The sequence below is a fragment of the Pollicipes pollicipes genome, unplaced genomic scaffold, assembly GCF_011947565.3.
Source record: "Pollicipes pollicipes isolate AB1234 unplaced genomic scaffold, Ppol_2.1 Scaffold_4219;HRSCAF=4965_pilon_pilon_pilon, whole genome shotgun sequence".
Taxonomy (NCBI): Eukaryota; Metazoa; Arthropoda; class Thecostraca; order Pollicipedomorpha; family Pollicipedidae; genus Pollicipes; species Pollicipes pollicipes.
In genome coordinates, this window is record NW_023596448.1 from 9,269,855 (window position 1) to 9,284,259 (window position 14,405).

At 56.4% G+C, this 14,405-nt stretch overlaps 1 protein-coding gene across 1 annotated transcript in view; it reads left to right on the plus strand.

The window, feature by feature from the left end:
- LOC119095780 (semaphorin-1A) overlaps positions 1 to 14,405 on the plus strand; it is a 143,728-nt gene that overhangs the window by 24,415 nt on the left and 104,908 nt on the right. Inside the window, exon 3 of the mRNA XM_037218636.1 lies at positions 6,343 to 6,388. Coding sequence (XP_037074531.1) covers positions 6,343 to 6,388 — 46 coding nt within the window. The remainder of the gene's footprint in view (positions 1 to 6,342; positions 6,389 to 14,405) is intronic.

A 14,405-nucleotide genomic window follows, 5' to 3' on the forward strand; every position in this document is an offset into this window, starting at 1 on the left:
AAGTAGATGCATCTTAACGATTTACGTAATCTCTCGGAGAGTGCTGAAAAACTCTAATTAATATTCTATTTAGTGACGACTTACTTGCAAGATGCGTCACGTTGCAAATATGTGCGGTGTGATGGAAAACGGGATAAGGCTTTTGATTTAAGGCCGGGGGGGGGGGGGGGGCGATCATTGTTTGACACCGTGGGGGACGGTCGCGTGACTAATTGTGGGCATGGCGTCCTCGACACGGGGCCCTGACAAAAGAAGGCCGTAGCCAAGCGCCATGGAAACAAACGACATGACAATTTTCAAAGATTTATGGTTTGCATCTGAGACACTCATAACACAAATCATCAAGCGTGCTACGTATTGCAACAACCTCTCAGAATTAGGGGAATCCTCCTACACTGCTTCTTAGATCTAAGAGGACGGGAGCAACAATTAATTTTATGACATACCATTAGCCATGCGAATATTGTGACATCCCATTAGCCATGCGTACGCTGTGCTCAGGTTAATGAAGTGCATGCTCTGTCACTCATCTAAAACTGGCTGCACACAACTCTTGCCTAACCCAGCATTGCGCATGCGCACGCGCAGTGCCGTTGCAACAGCAACCCCATATCAGGACATGCCAGTCAACGGCATGCTGGGAATCAACCGTTGGTATCTTCATAATCACTGGTACCCACCGAATGCGGCCGAGACGTACGCTCCTGTTTTGAAGATTTTGACATAAACATTTACATCATTAACATGCACTTTCGACTTAATCATTTTTTGTGTCAGGGCTTTCGTGTAAGGTGCGGTTGTTTTTTTAAGCTGAACTCAAGTTTATTAGCGAAACAAAAGCTTCTACAGCCAACTCATAGAGCTAACCATGCGTATTCAATCGCACTGTATATTTAGCTTCCTTAATTACTTGCTTCACTTGCGGCATTATTAAAACACATCAGTATGCCGGCGTCACCATGCGAGTATGAGTGTCTCTGAAGAAAAAAATCAGGGCAGCTCGTGCACCGTCTGCAACCGGAATGCATCATGGTAGCCCACATGACCTGACCGGATGCAACGATCACCCTCAGTCAGATACCAAATTAGTTCTACTCGCACAAAGCGGCAGCTAAGCACCCCACTTCTGCCCACAGTGCAGAGTGGAAAGCGCGCCGCAAAATTGTGAAGGAGCCTTTTATGGAGCCATTTATGTAAGGTTGCGCTGAATATTGTATTGAACGCAGGGAAAGCTATTTGCAGGATAAGTGGTGTCGCATGTCGGGCCTTCCCGCCCGGAAGATTTGTTGCTCGTTACTTATAGCATCTGATGTCTGTATTGTCACACAAATAATTGCCAACGCTCCTCCAGAAATGTTTATCATGCCTTCTCAAATTACCCACCTGATGTACACGCAGGCATGTCCTTAGATGGTAACCACTGGGCCGTAGTTAGGTACTTCCAGCTACGCATCGTGATAACGGCTCCCGGTCGTGCATCGGCACTGTTTCCCCAATGGCACGTGTGGTGTACAATCTTTGTCAACAGCTGCCCACAAATTTAGTCTGGGTGCTTTTTGCGGGGTATTTCTTGGCGCCGCTGACGCATTAGCGGCGAGTTCGACGGGCATAAATCATCCACCGCAGCTTCCACCACTCAGCTACAGCGCGTCATTTTTCGGTGGCTCCACGTGGGGGTTGCGGTAGACAAGCGACCTCACGCCGCCGGCTGCATGAGCATGACGAGTGGGTGAGTCACCGCGACGCTCCGTTTCATCGTTCGGAATGTTGGCGACGTTATCCGCGGTACAAGTTGTGTGACGATTTGCTTCTGGGTCTCTGATTCATGAAGATGTGTGTTAAAGCTCGTAGACTCCCGTGGGGGATAAGAAAATAACACATTTCATTCTGGCACGTTGGACACCTGGCGTTTGGTTGCTTGAGGCAGGAGTTACTATGTTTGCTTTTGTGGCGGTTTGGATCGCCAGTATTTACATTTTTATCAGGAGGTGGTGATAAGCATGGGTTATGTATGATATTTATGAAAGGAATGGCTCAGGGCTGGAAAAATGTTGGGACATCCGAACATTCCTTTTTTGTTGAAAAGTATTGACCTTGGCTGAAGTATCTATGTACCTGCACAGGTACATAGGGCAACTGCATCCCTCAAGTTCGTATCTGGCCTCTTTTTCGTCGCCGCCCAATAACCTGGGTGATGCAGTATAAGTAACTTGTAGGTAGTTTCCGAATCAAATTAAATGCAAGCGTGTGCTAAAACGTCGGTTGATTACCGCGTATTCCATACGAAAATATATGACATCGTGTTTTCACCAACTCTAGTCCATGCTTATTTACCTGACTGGCTGTGCTAAGCCAGCTTAAGCGTGTCGATATACCTTGGGCGTTGGCATAATTTTTGATCAACATAAAACAGAGCATTAGCTGTATTCACGTACAGAACATTGATTGCTTGCATTGCATACGTTGGGAATATGCCATGCGATACCGCGCCGTGTTTCCCCTACATGCCCCAGTGGTGTCTGGTGACACCGAAGCCGGAGATACTGTGCTGTGTTTCCAGGCCGGAGATGCTGTGCCGTGTTTCCCTTACATGCCCAGTGACGCCTGGTTATTTCGATGCCGGAGATACTGTGCCGTGTTTCTCTTACATGCCCCAGTGGTGTCTGGTGACACCGAGGCCGGAGATATTGTGCCGTGTTTCCCTTGCATGCCCCAATGACGCCTGGTAACACCGAGACCAGATATATTGTGCCGTGTTTCCCTTACATGCTCCAATGGTGCCTGGTGACACCGAGGGCCGGAGATATTGTGCTGCGTTTCCCTTACATGTCCCAGTGGTGGCTGGTGACACCGCGGCCGGAGCCGGAGAAGGGCCGGCAATCTTTAACACTGCAACTCTGGCTGTAGGGCGCACGATCCAGCGCGTAGATAATCTCCTAAACTATCAGTCTTGTAGCGCCACGTCACATATCTGACTGTCGGAACTGATATGAGGCGAACTCAGCCGACTGTTCAGAGCCTCATGGAGCAATCCACGCCCCAGTTGCCGCACGCCAGACGGCCTGGACGGACATCACCAAACTTTCTAACTGGCCGTTCCGCTGGCGAACTGCGCACGAGTTTTGCTGGAGTCGTTTGGGCGGCAGACATGCCCAGAATACTGAGAGTGGCCCGAGTGGCCCGCAAACTGACCAGGGTCTATATGAGCTGTGCAACACTTCGCTGTTGCGTCAGATATGTGACGCTTATGAAATATGTCAACTTTAAGGTACTTTGCGCCTTCACCGAAGCATTCATGCAGTTTGGGCTAGGGAGCAAAGTGTCATGGAATGTGTCACTTCCGACTGCACTGGAGTCCAGAAATGAACCTCGTTAAGTATCTCCGGAACAATGCGGGCAAAGAGCAAAGTGAGCTCTTGCACCTTATCGTTGGTGACATGTAATCGAAACTTCAATGAAGCCCACTGCATGCATGATGCAAATATTTCTGTCAAGTGTCCGCCAAGTCCGGTGACGCTCAGGGCGCATTCCCACCTGCCGAACTCTGTCGCTGCCGTGGTCGGGTGGCGGCGCGGTTGACCTGCTTCCGCTGCGACCACTTCCGCCGGAAACCATGGCGGCTGCGGCGCCGCCGGCACTCCGCCACATTTCAGCAGGATTGATTGTGTGCTGCTGCCGGTCGTTGGATTTCGCGGCGCAGGAGGCGCAGAAGGGAGGGAAAGAAGCGCGCGTCGCCACCGCAGCGTGACGTGACGACGCGGCGTGACGTGATTGTCGTCACTGAGTGACGTGATGGACGTGACGACGCGATGGTGTGACGATCACTGGGAACCTGTGGCGCGAGGGAAGCCAGCCCGGGTGCTGGCCGGCTTTCCTGAGCGCATGCCCCTGTGCTCATTGGCGCTACGACATCACTAGTGAAGCCATTTTTTCGCCGATGTGTGAAGCCCTGTGATGGGGGGCGGGCTGAGGCTTGGCCTGGCTGCAGATGCGCAGGGGTGTGTGGGATGCTCTTCAGCCATGGCCTACATTCACACTTGGCCTCTTTGTCCCAGTGTGGACGGACACGGTGATACAACAGTCCCTTCGCTCATCGCCCCCTTCCAAATTTTTCGAAGGCGTTTAACTTTATGGGATTGTCACCCCATAAATGTTACGTATACATCACCGCCTGCGGAAGGATTTCACAGGGTGATGACGTCATTCCAGTTTCGATTCCTGCCCCTCGCGCCTGTTAGTTTGCCAACGGTACCTGCCCGATGTTTATGCTGCGATGGGTAAAATGGCCGCCGCGAGGTGTGCTCACCTTCGGGAAGTGAATGATCCATTGATTCGTAAAGATCTGACGGCTGTGTTCAGTTAAACACTGGACCCGATGTTTTTAGCAAGTAACACAAGGTGGCAAAAGTACATTCGGCAAATACTTCGTATCAGTAGCGTGAGAGCAAACTATTTTTAAGGCAGTCTGCACAAATGGTGCGAGCTATGGCCACGCGGGGTCCCAAACTACAACGGCCCTCGTAATCACTCGAGCAGGCAGGCAAACAACCGGCCTTGATTCAACTCGGCCCCAGCTTAGACGAGATCGGTCGCTCATGACACGGACAAGCCGTCCAATCTCCTCGGGCGCTCACAACACGAACAAGCCGTCCAGTCTCCACGGTTAAACTGGTCGCGTCATCGCCTCGATACGTTAAGCCCGTTTTGACAAACTGGCCCATCAACGGGCGTGACAGTGTGTTTAGTCTGCTGTTTTTACCGCGCTAGCCGGTGCCACAGTTTGTGCGGCGGCGTCCCCTCCCTCCCATAGAACCACGGTGTTGGGCGCTTTCCAGTGTCCTCACGCTGCTGCCTCAGGCCATGCGGGAAGACTTTGGTATGCTGCTAGAAATGCTATAAACAGCGCGCTTTCGTCAGCGGTGGTGTCTATTTCACCGCGAATTCCATCATATCCGTTTGGGTGTTCAGCTTTAGATCGAAATGGAGCGCCGCGGTCCGTGTTCCCACTGAGGTGGCCTTACTTGACAGGCATTTTGGCAACCATCCCGATGTGCGGAGCATATAGGAGATGAAATGAGTCGTCTTCAGCTCTAGGTTTTCTCGCCTCCCGGCATTTAGTGCATCCTCCAACGGGTTTACCTGTCACTAGCGATTGCTGCCTGACAGGAAGTGAGCTCCATGGCGAAGTTCCCTTAACTGTGTTGACCCTAACGGAGAACTTGGAATACCAACTATTGCCGGTGATTGGGTGCGCTGCAAGTTGTACTGATTTGTTGTCTCCTGACTGCAGTGCGCATCACATGATGCGACAGGAAAATGTATGGAAACGCCCATTCAAATGTGCAGCTTCAGTCTACCTTTGTTCATTGTTGCTGGCCTACTCCCAGTGAATATATATATATAATACATAGACGAAGAATCTTCGAGATCGAACTGAGGTCCAGAGGTACTCTGAATTTCGGCCCATCTCGGACGTCACCTTGCCAAACAGAATCATTGTTGGAGGTGTGTGGTGAAGTCTGCAGCGTCTTGAACCAATGCTCAACCTCTCGGCCGTCTCCCGCGTAACCTCTCACCACCAGCGACCATCAGACATTTCATTAGACATTGATATATTCGGGTACGGTATTGTTAGTTTGGTTTTGGGTGCGCCTCGCCCTTGTGGGCTCCTAGTGGCGCAGGCCACGATTAAATGCTCATAGCCACATTCCAACCGATCCTCGCTTTTGTTGGCTTCGTTCCTATAAATCGAGGCAAGTGTTCAGGTTTTGCCTCGCATTACCATAATTCTCGAACTGTCAGCATCTGTTTGCGCCCTGCGGAATAATGCGTGGCCTGCGATGCAAAACCGACGCGCTGTCTGAGAACCGTGGGACTGAGGAAGATGCAGTCCAGGCTGATTCTGTGAGCCAAAACACGAGCTGAGCGCCACTTGGCTGACAGGCCAGTCATCTCTTCTTGAAGTAGCTCAGCTGCCCTGTCGCCCTCATCTTCGAGACAGGTTGTATAATTGCTGGACGCGTGGCAACAGCGTGGAATGCCGACGCTGTGAGCCTTCAAGACTCTTATGATGATCAAACCGCTACATGCAAACCGCAAACCGCTATATACACTTAATGATAATCAAACCGCTGCTCATCTCACCGTTTCCTTGCAAGGAGAGTCATAACGGAATGGATCCCCCGGTCTCGGGTATTTGTCGAGCAAGGTGACCGTACTGGCTGTTATGATGACCGTGCAGTGCAGGGAGCGGACGCGGACCCCGTGCGTGCACACGCCCGCCCGCCGTCCCGTTTCTTCGTACACGTGACGGAGAGCTGATCTGGCGCCCTTGTGTTACAGAGATGCCGCCTACAACATAAGCCTGGCGGATCTGACCGAGGTGGCGGTAAGTGAGTCGACTGGTTTGTGGCCTGGCGCCTTGTGGCCCCGGTCACCCCCCGAGGGGCCCCGGTCATCAACCGGCCTCGGTCACCAGCCGGCTGACCCCGGTCACCAGCCGGCTGGCCCCGGTCCACAGCCGGCTGACCCCCGGTCACCAGCCGAGGGGCCCCCGGTCACCAGCCGGCTGGCCCCGGTCACCAGCCGGCTGGCCCCGGTCCACAGCCGGCTGGCCCCGGTCCCCACCCGAGGGGCCCCCGGTCCACAGCCGGCTGACCCCGGCCATCAGCCGGCTGACCCCGGTCCCCACCCGAGAGGCCCCCGGTCACCAGCCGGCTGGCCCCAGTCCACAGCCGGCTGGCCCCGGTCCCCACCCGAGAGGCCCCCGGTCACCAGCCGGCTGACCCCCGGCCAGCAGCCGAGCGGCGCCGGTCACCAGCCGAGGGGCCCCGGTCTCCAGCCGGCCATCCCGCCATCACCGCGCCCCACCACGCGGCGGCTCTGTGTCAGATGGCGCCTGACGCCACTGCCGGCCCGCTCACTCCGTACGGCTAATCCCCGTCAAATGGGAAGGGTTTCCATTAGAGCGCTCGGACGCCGGCAGGCGCGTGCTCAGGCTCTTCGAAACGCGCTCAAACATGTGGTGCTGTGCCTGGCCTCAGCCATGGACAGAAACTTCACCTGGCCAAAAAACGGACTTTGCAAAACGGAAGTGCCACTACGCGTGGTGATGGAAGGAGAGGGCACATCACCGCCCTGGAACCCCTCGCTGGCGGCGCCTCTGGCCGTGGGGGTCGGGCTGGTGTCGTCCAGCGCTGTCGACGTCGTAAATCGGCCGCCGCAATATCGGACCCGTCTCAGCCGGCCGGCCAGGTTAAAGCCGGCGGTGGCCGACGGCAGCACGTTCGGCGCTGAGCCCAGCGATGAGGGGGTGGGGAGGGGTGGGCATGGGACGGGGGACATCCTGTGTTGAGCCCAGCGGCGGAGGAGGTGGGGGTGGTGGGGATATATATGGCTGGGAGACATCATGGACTTGGAGCATGAGCAACTGCTCCAGCCACCAACAATCATTTGGTAGGCACTGACTCCAGGCGTACGAGAGTGCGGTGCCATTTGTTGTGCCGCAGTGCGTAATATCAGTTGGACGCTCTCATGTGGCTCACAGCTCCTTGCACATGTGCAGAATGCTCCATATATGGACTATTTCCACTACTTACGCCAAGAGCAATTTAATCACAACGAGGGGCCTAATGATTAAGCTATTTCGTCCCTCGGTTGTCGCGCGAAGAACTCGTGTTCAAATCTCAGTCGCACCATTGCTCCTTGGCACCATTATGATCACTGCAGCCGCTGGTTCCTTACAAAAGTGCTCTTGACGACGTGGTGCGTTCCCGTTAAACAGAGCGCCGCAACTGAATTCACTGAACTGGTGTGAACGGAAAGGAAGGGTTAGTCAACGTTATCCCTCCAGCCACATTTTCGAATGCGTCAGAAGCGATAGGTCAGGCCTGGTTGGGACGACCAAATATCAAAGGACTGTCTAATGACACTTGGCCAAGACTGATGCCCATACCTGTGTCCGTAACGATCCTTGTACTGCCATCCAATGCAGACAAGTGGCCCACGGTGGGGAACATTGAGACAGAGCTTAGCTCCCCCTCCCCCCACTGCATAACCGTGGCATAGTTTTTACCAATTTTGCCAGCACATTTTACGAAGACCCCGTTGAAGTTGCGGGTCACGACGAAAAAGCGCTTGCCACGGCGCTGCCGCGGATCACAAGAGCGGAATGCCCCCCCCCCCCCCATTTCAAGCTGATGGCCACACCGTCCCCCCGGCCAGCTCTAGCCGGCCCTGACCTCACGGGGCGACCGTCAGCTTGACTTGACGGCCGTGCCAGGTGCCGAGTGCAGAACGTGACTGAGCTGGGCTCGTGCCTGTCGATCGACGCCAGCGCACGGCCCTGGGCTCCGGCACGAGACATTGCCGTCGGCGAGACGCCGGCGGGGGGGGGGGGGGGGGCGCAGCGCACCGCCGACTGCACTGCCACCGACGACGGTCCAGGTTTGGCTGCGTCGGCTGTCGGCTGTGGGTCGGGGAGGGCTGAGGGCTTAGGGCTGAGGGCAATGGCTTGTCGACCCTGGGTTGCGGGCTTTTGCTTCTGGGTTTCGGGGCTTAGGATACCGCCCGCCTCCTGTATCCCACCATATGCGGGCTGCGGGCCTCGGGTACCCCACCGGGATCAGATGCTTGGCGGGCGCAGAACGCATTGCGGGTTATGTAAGCTGTCTCTGAGCGCTGTAACAGGCCAGTCACGTACGACTTGCACGGGGAAGCTGGCTGCGCGGGTTGACACTGATAGAGTGGACAGGCACGCTGTGACGGTCTCTGCGCAGGCCGCTCGGGCGCGCGCTCTGATGCTGCACATTTTCACCGTGCACGCTGCACGCGCAGCACGCCGTTGGAAAATAAGGCTGGTGTGTTTGCCGCCGCAAACGGTATGACGCTGTGAGTGAGTCATGTCGGTGTGTCGGTTTGCGGCGTGCTGCCGTCGACCGCGGCTTCCGGCGAGCTGCCGTTGAGCGATGGCGTCGGCCACAGCTCGGTCACCTGTTCAGCGCATCGGCGCTGACGGCTATCCGCGGCACTGGTCCCATCCCGCCACTGGGGGAAGGCACACACCGCCCGCCACCGGGACCCGCCCACCGCTTACCCGCCACTGGGACCGCATCCCCGTCTGCTCCGCGGTCCGCCGGCACCGACCCCATACCCGCAGGGCGCCGGCCGCTGTTCTGGGACGGCTGTGGCTTTGGCCACGTCACCGGACGTTGCGCACGCCTCGGGCTCGCGCGGCGCGGATGCCCCTCCGCCGCGAGCGTTTATTTAGACGGGCTGCCGGTGCGCCGCCGCGTCGGCGGCTTGTCGTTTATCGCGCCAAACACGCCGCACCTGACGGCGGCGGCATTCCTGGCGCACGTGGCGCACGTGCGCCGCGCCGGCCGCGCTGGAGTAGGACGACGGGGGCGGGGCGGCGGGCCCGGGCGGAGAGTGGGGACGTGTGGACTACGGATCTGCTGCTGAGGAGGGCTGGGTCTGTCACCGATGGGAATACTGGCCAGATCGGTTCATGAATGGACGCGAGGGAGGGCAGTATGTGACCTGTGACCACTAATGACCTGAACACCGCTTATCACGGACGTTTATTACCTGGTACAGGGCCGGGTCCGGCATTTAACGTGCGAAAAGTTTGGAAACAGCCGGTGCCGCTTGACTGATGTCACGCGAAATAGTAAAAATATTGGCGGATTTTTGCCATCCTGGGAGGAGACATGCCCTGTGTAGACCCTCCCTCGGAGATATCTACCTCCGAGGTAGATACCTCCGGTAGGTATCTACCTCCGGAGGATACCTCTCTCGGAGGTATCCCCGTCATGGGGCAGGCAAGCTTGCGACCTCTATAGCCGTGAGAACGCGGGCACATGTTGTGCTACCGTCGCTCTTTTCCCTGCGTGGCTGCAGTCCATTTCACGCACGGCCGTCATTATTGCTGCCCAAGGGAGATCACCTCTTCCAAACATCCTCACCCTACCATCAGTGCCTATCGTGGTCCACCTGCCCCCCCCCCCCCTTCGCCTCCCCCACGTGCGGTACCAGTGCACCTGGCCTGCCCCCTCACCCTTCTCCCCAACTGGCCATAGCAGTGCTCCTGACCGCCCCCTCCCCCTCTCCCCTACTGGGCGTACCGGTGCTCCTGCCCCCCCCCCCCTCCTCACCCTTCTCCCCCCAGTGGCCGTACCGGTGCTCCTGCCACCCCCCCCTCCCCTCCTCACCCCTCTCCCCCAGTGGCCGTACCGGTCGGGCCGGCGGGCGGTAAGCGTCGCGTGCCGGCCGCTCATAGCCGACCCCATGTCAGATTAACCTTATTTGCTTTGTTGTATCACCCCAAGCAATATCGCAAAGAGCATTTGATGACGTCATTTATAGGGCGGGTGGGCGATAACGGTTTGGAAAATGGCCGCGTCGTGCGGGACGAGTTTGCGGCCGGCGCTATTTCGAGAGGATGGCACGTGCGGAGGTGTGCCCGCTGCGAAGGGCTGTGTGTTTTGGTGGAGGGGCGGTTGTCGTAGTGGAGTTGTCTAACGAGGCGCCGGCCGCAGGGAGGAGCCGGATAGCAGCACGCACGCCGGCCAAGCAAGCCGGACATTGGCGGATGGAGGACAAAATTCGAGTGGAGGCCTGAACGACTCTAGTGTTTGGCAATGCTAGCGATCCGGCCGATCTAGGTGACCACTTCAGCTCAGATCAGTAACAGACAATATTATAGTGATAAAAACGGAGCGTATGAAACGCATCAACACGCGCTCGGGCGGGGAGTGCCGATTTGATATCCCCAAGGCTTTTCCGGAATAGTCTTCAAATGGCGCGGCGTAGCCACGTCAAATTTTGCATTGGTTTAGAAAATTGAACGGCGAATCTTGTGGCTTTAGAAATTTAGATGTACCTTGTAAGGTCCCTTACCTACTGAAGGTCAAAGCAGGTTATGGGTTCAGCAAAGGCAATTTCTGGGGAATCGTTTAGTCGTGTGCAACAACGGACTGATACAGAGTCATAAATTAACAACGTTAAGTTAAACAATAAAAACAATTTAAAATACAGTTAATTTAAAATAAAAACAACAACGTTACACAGAATCATAAGTCTCTGAGATAGTTTCTTAGGCAACTAAACAAGTGACTAAAAAGGTTCCATTCACTTAGGGTTAGCTGTCATAGATAAAGCCATACATCTCTGAGAAAGTTCCTTAGGCAACTAAACAATTGAATAAACAAGTTCTATATTCACTTGAGGTCAGTTGTGAACGTCAGACCAACTAAAAATCAATTCATTTTTTATTCTAGAGCTTGCTGTCTGGGGTATTTTTTAGCGCTCATTTGGATTCAATAGGTCAATGACCTAAAATAACCTAGGTCAATATTTTATTTTTAGGAACATACCGCCTAGCGTAGTCCTTAATGCTTATCCAAATGCAAAAATCAAGGCAGTCTTATGAGATTTGGGTCAACATGACCTTCTAAAAGTTCAGAGGCCTTTTGCTTAGAGCAGGTATATAGGTTCGTGGCGATTGCATGGGAGGTCTGGGGCACTGTGAACACCAACCTGCAGTTTGATCTTATGCCACCTTTTTGACCCAAATTTTATTAACTGGGATTCTCAAATTTGGATACAAGGGAGTTCACACACAAGCAGACACCTTCTGTGAATTTGGCGCTGCCAGCTTTCTTGGTTTTTGGGATCTCAGCTGGTCGAACTGACTCCCCACCCGACCGAAGGCTGTTAAACTGGCCGCCGAGCGCGTGTCAAACTTGCAATGTGCACAGAGAAAGCTATTCGCTGCGTAAATAGCACTGCATGTGTTTCGTTCGGCATCACGGACTTTGATAAACTGCTTGCGTGGGCATAACTCCACGAAAAGGTTTCAGGTTTGAAAGCCCAGGTCTAGGACGGACGGCAAAGGTCCAAGCGCTGTTTATCGGGCGGTGTGCAAATTGTGTGCGTGACCGCGGCTGACCCCGAGAGCTTCTGACCTTGACCTGACCTGCCCTGACCTGCCTGACCTTCTGATGTGATCCCCTGGCAGTGACCTGAGCGGAGATCACGTCTGTCGCCCGCTATCTGTTTTGAGGTCAGGAGGATGAGTCGGCAGTCGGGCACCCGATCAGGAGCCGGCCCCTCAGCTGCCCTCGGCCCCTGCAGTGGGAGGTCAGGAGGCTGATGAGAATGAAGAGTCAGGCGTGATGACCCCCGTGCCCTCAGGCCCTGAAGTGAGTGGCCAGGAGGCTGATGAGAGTGAAAAGCCAGGCGTCAGGACCCCCTGCCCTGGGTTCCGCGGTGACCCAGCCGGGGCCGGGTGTCGCCCGTTCCGCACCACCGCCTGGGCGGACCGGCGGCCCGCTCCGTCCTCCTGCAAACGCAGAAAACCTTGAGTTCGGCGCCGCCTGTCACGGCCATTGTCGGACCGGCGTAAACAAGCGTGAGGCCCGTCATCGCGGCCGACCGCCGTGACACTCCCGCCCGCCGGCAAAAACCACCAATCAGCAGTCGTCGCGGCCCAAAAACTGTCTCTGTCCCCGTTCCGAGCCGCCGCCGCCGCCGCCGCCGCCGCCGCCGCCGCCGCCGCTGATAGTTGCGCGGGCTCCAGGCCGGTGTTTTTGGCGGCGCGCGGCTCGTTGCGGACCGTTCTCTGGCCCGGAGCGGCATGTGACGTGCCGGCGGACAGTCTGATAGGTGATCGAGCTCCCTGGGGCGGTCCCCGGAACGGCTGGAACGGTTATCGCAGCGGCGGGAGCGGTCATCGCATCACTACTCGAACGATGGCAGGGTCTCTGAAACATCCTGAGACGCCTCGAAACACTCCAGCGCTTTTCGAGCCGACTCGGACTGCGTTAGAACGATCTCGAACGGCCGGAACGGCCCCTTAGAACTGTCGCCAGAAGGCCCAGACCAAGCCCACTTGGCTCTGGCGATGAAGCGCCCACGGGACACTGAGCTGCGCTATCCGGAACGCCTTAAAACTGCCCTGGATCCCTTCAGAACGGCTGGGCTGCCCTGGGTCGCTTTAGAGCACTTCGGAACGCCCGGGATCGCCTCTGGATGTCCGTGACCGGCCCGGAACGCTGAGGAACGGCCCGGAGCGGCGCGCGTCGCGGGTGGCGTGTTTCTGGTGATCGGTCCGCCGGCGCCCGCTGGGCCACGGCCGGGATCGGCACCGAGTGGGCGGCGCTGCTGAGAGCCCTGTCAGCTGGACCGGGCCGTGATGAAGTGTGTGCAGGTGCCGGCGAGGAGGCCGGCGGGAGTCGCCGCCGGACCGCGGCGAGGGCGGGGATCCACTTTGTTCGGCTGTCTTCACGGCGCCGGCGAGAGGAGCGGCGATGTGGTGTGCGGTGGAATGACAGCATCTTATGGAGGGCCTCAAATCGGGGCTGCGGCTTCAGTGCACCCTGAAACAAAACCGCGTCCCGCCAGGACGCATCGTTCAGAGACTCCTGGTCGAAGGCGATGTGATTTTTGCTGGATCTAGTTTATACAATGAAACCGGTCCGCTGGATCCGATCATGACTGGACCGGAGATACAGGCGAAGGCGCGGGCGTAAAACCACCAGGCCCGCCCGCAACACCAGCGCGCTCTCCATCATCAAGCAGCGCCGTCTCGGAGGCAGCGTCTAATCCTGCCTCACCTCTTCCCACTCGCAGCGCGCCTACACGCCACCTGCGTCTGGACGCACCGTTAGCGCGGGGCGCAGCTCGGGGCGCCGCCGGTCGGCCCGTTTTTCTGCTTCCACCCCACGTTCGCCGGAATGTGGACGGCCGATTAAACCGCATTGTATATATCGTGTGTCCCCGCACCCCGAACGCGGCGCTGGCATCCCGCGCGACTGTAACGGCGTCTCCCGGAGAGGTCAAATCCCGCGCTGAGCCGGGCCGTCGTCGCCTCTACGGCCGGCGCCGTTTGGAGTCGCTGCACGCACCGGGATATGTTTATGTTTTCCCAGTTAGCGGCGGCGGTAATGGTCCTGAGGTGATTCTTGAAGTGACTGGCCGCTTCTGACTGGGGGCGTCGCGGAGGAAGAAAGTCGCGAGCACGCACAATGTTTTTTTAGAAGGTAATTGTGGTTTGGTCACCGTGCGTTATGAGTGAGGGCAAGCGACGTCTTCTGGGACAAAGCCCGTGTTCCCACACTTGCAATCCTCTGGCCTGGATGCTCTGTCGACGAGTATGATAAAGCTTGTCCGGAAATAGACATTGGCTTCAGGGTAGACTGTGAACTGCTTCAGACACGTATGTTGCTTGACATCCAGGGGTGTAGGTTCCTATTCAGTTTGGGGGGGAGGGGGTCAGCTTCAGCCCCCAACTTGGGGTTCAGGCCACCCAACTTTGGGATTGAAGTAGACAAAGCCGAGGAGAAACCTGTTTTTACATATTTTTTTTGGCAGGTTGGGCTATTTCTCAATGTTTAACCCCTCCC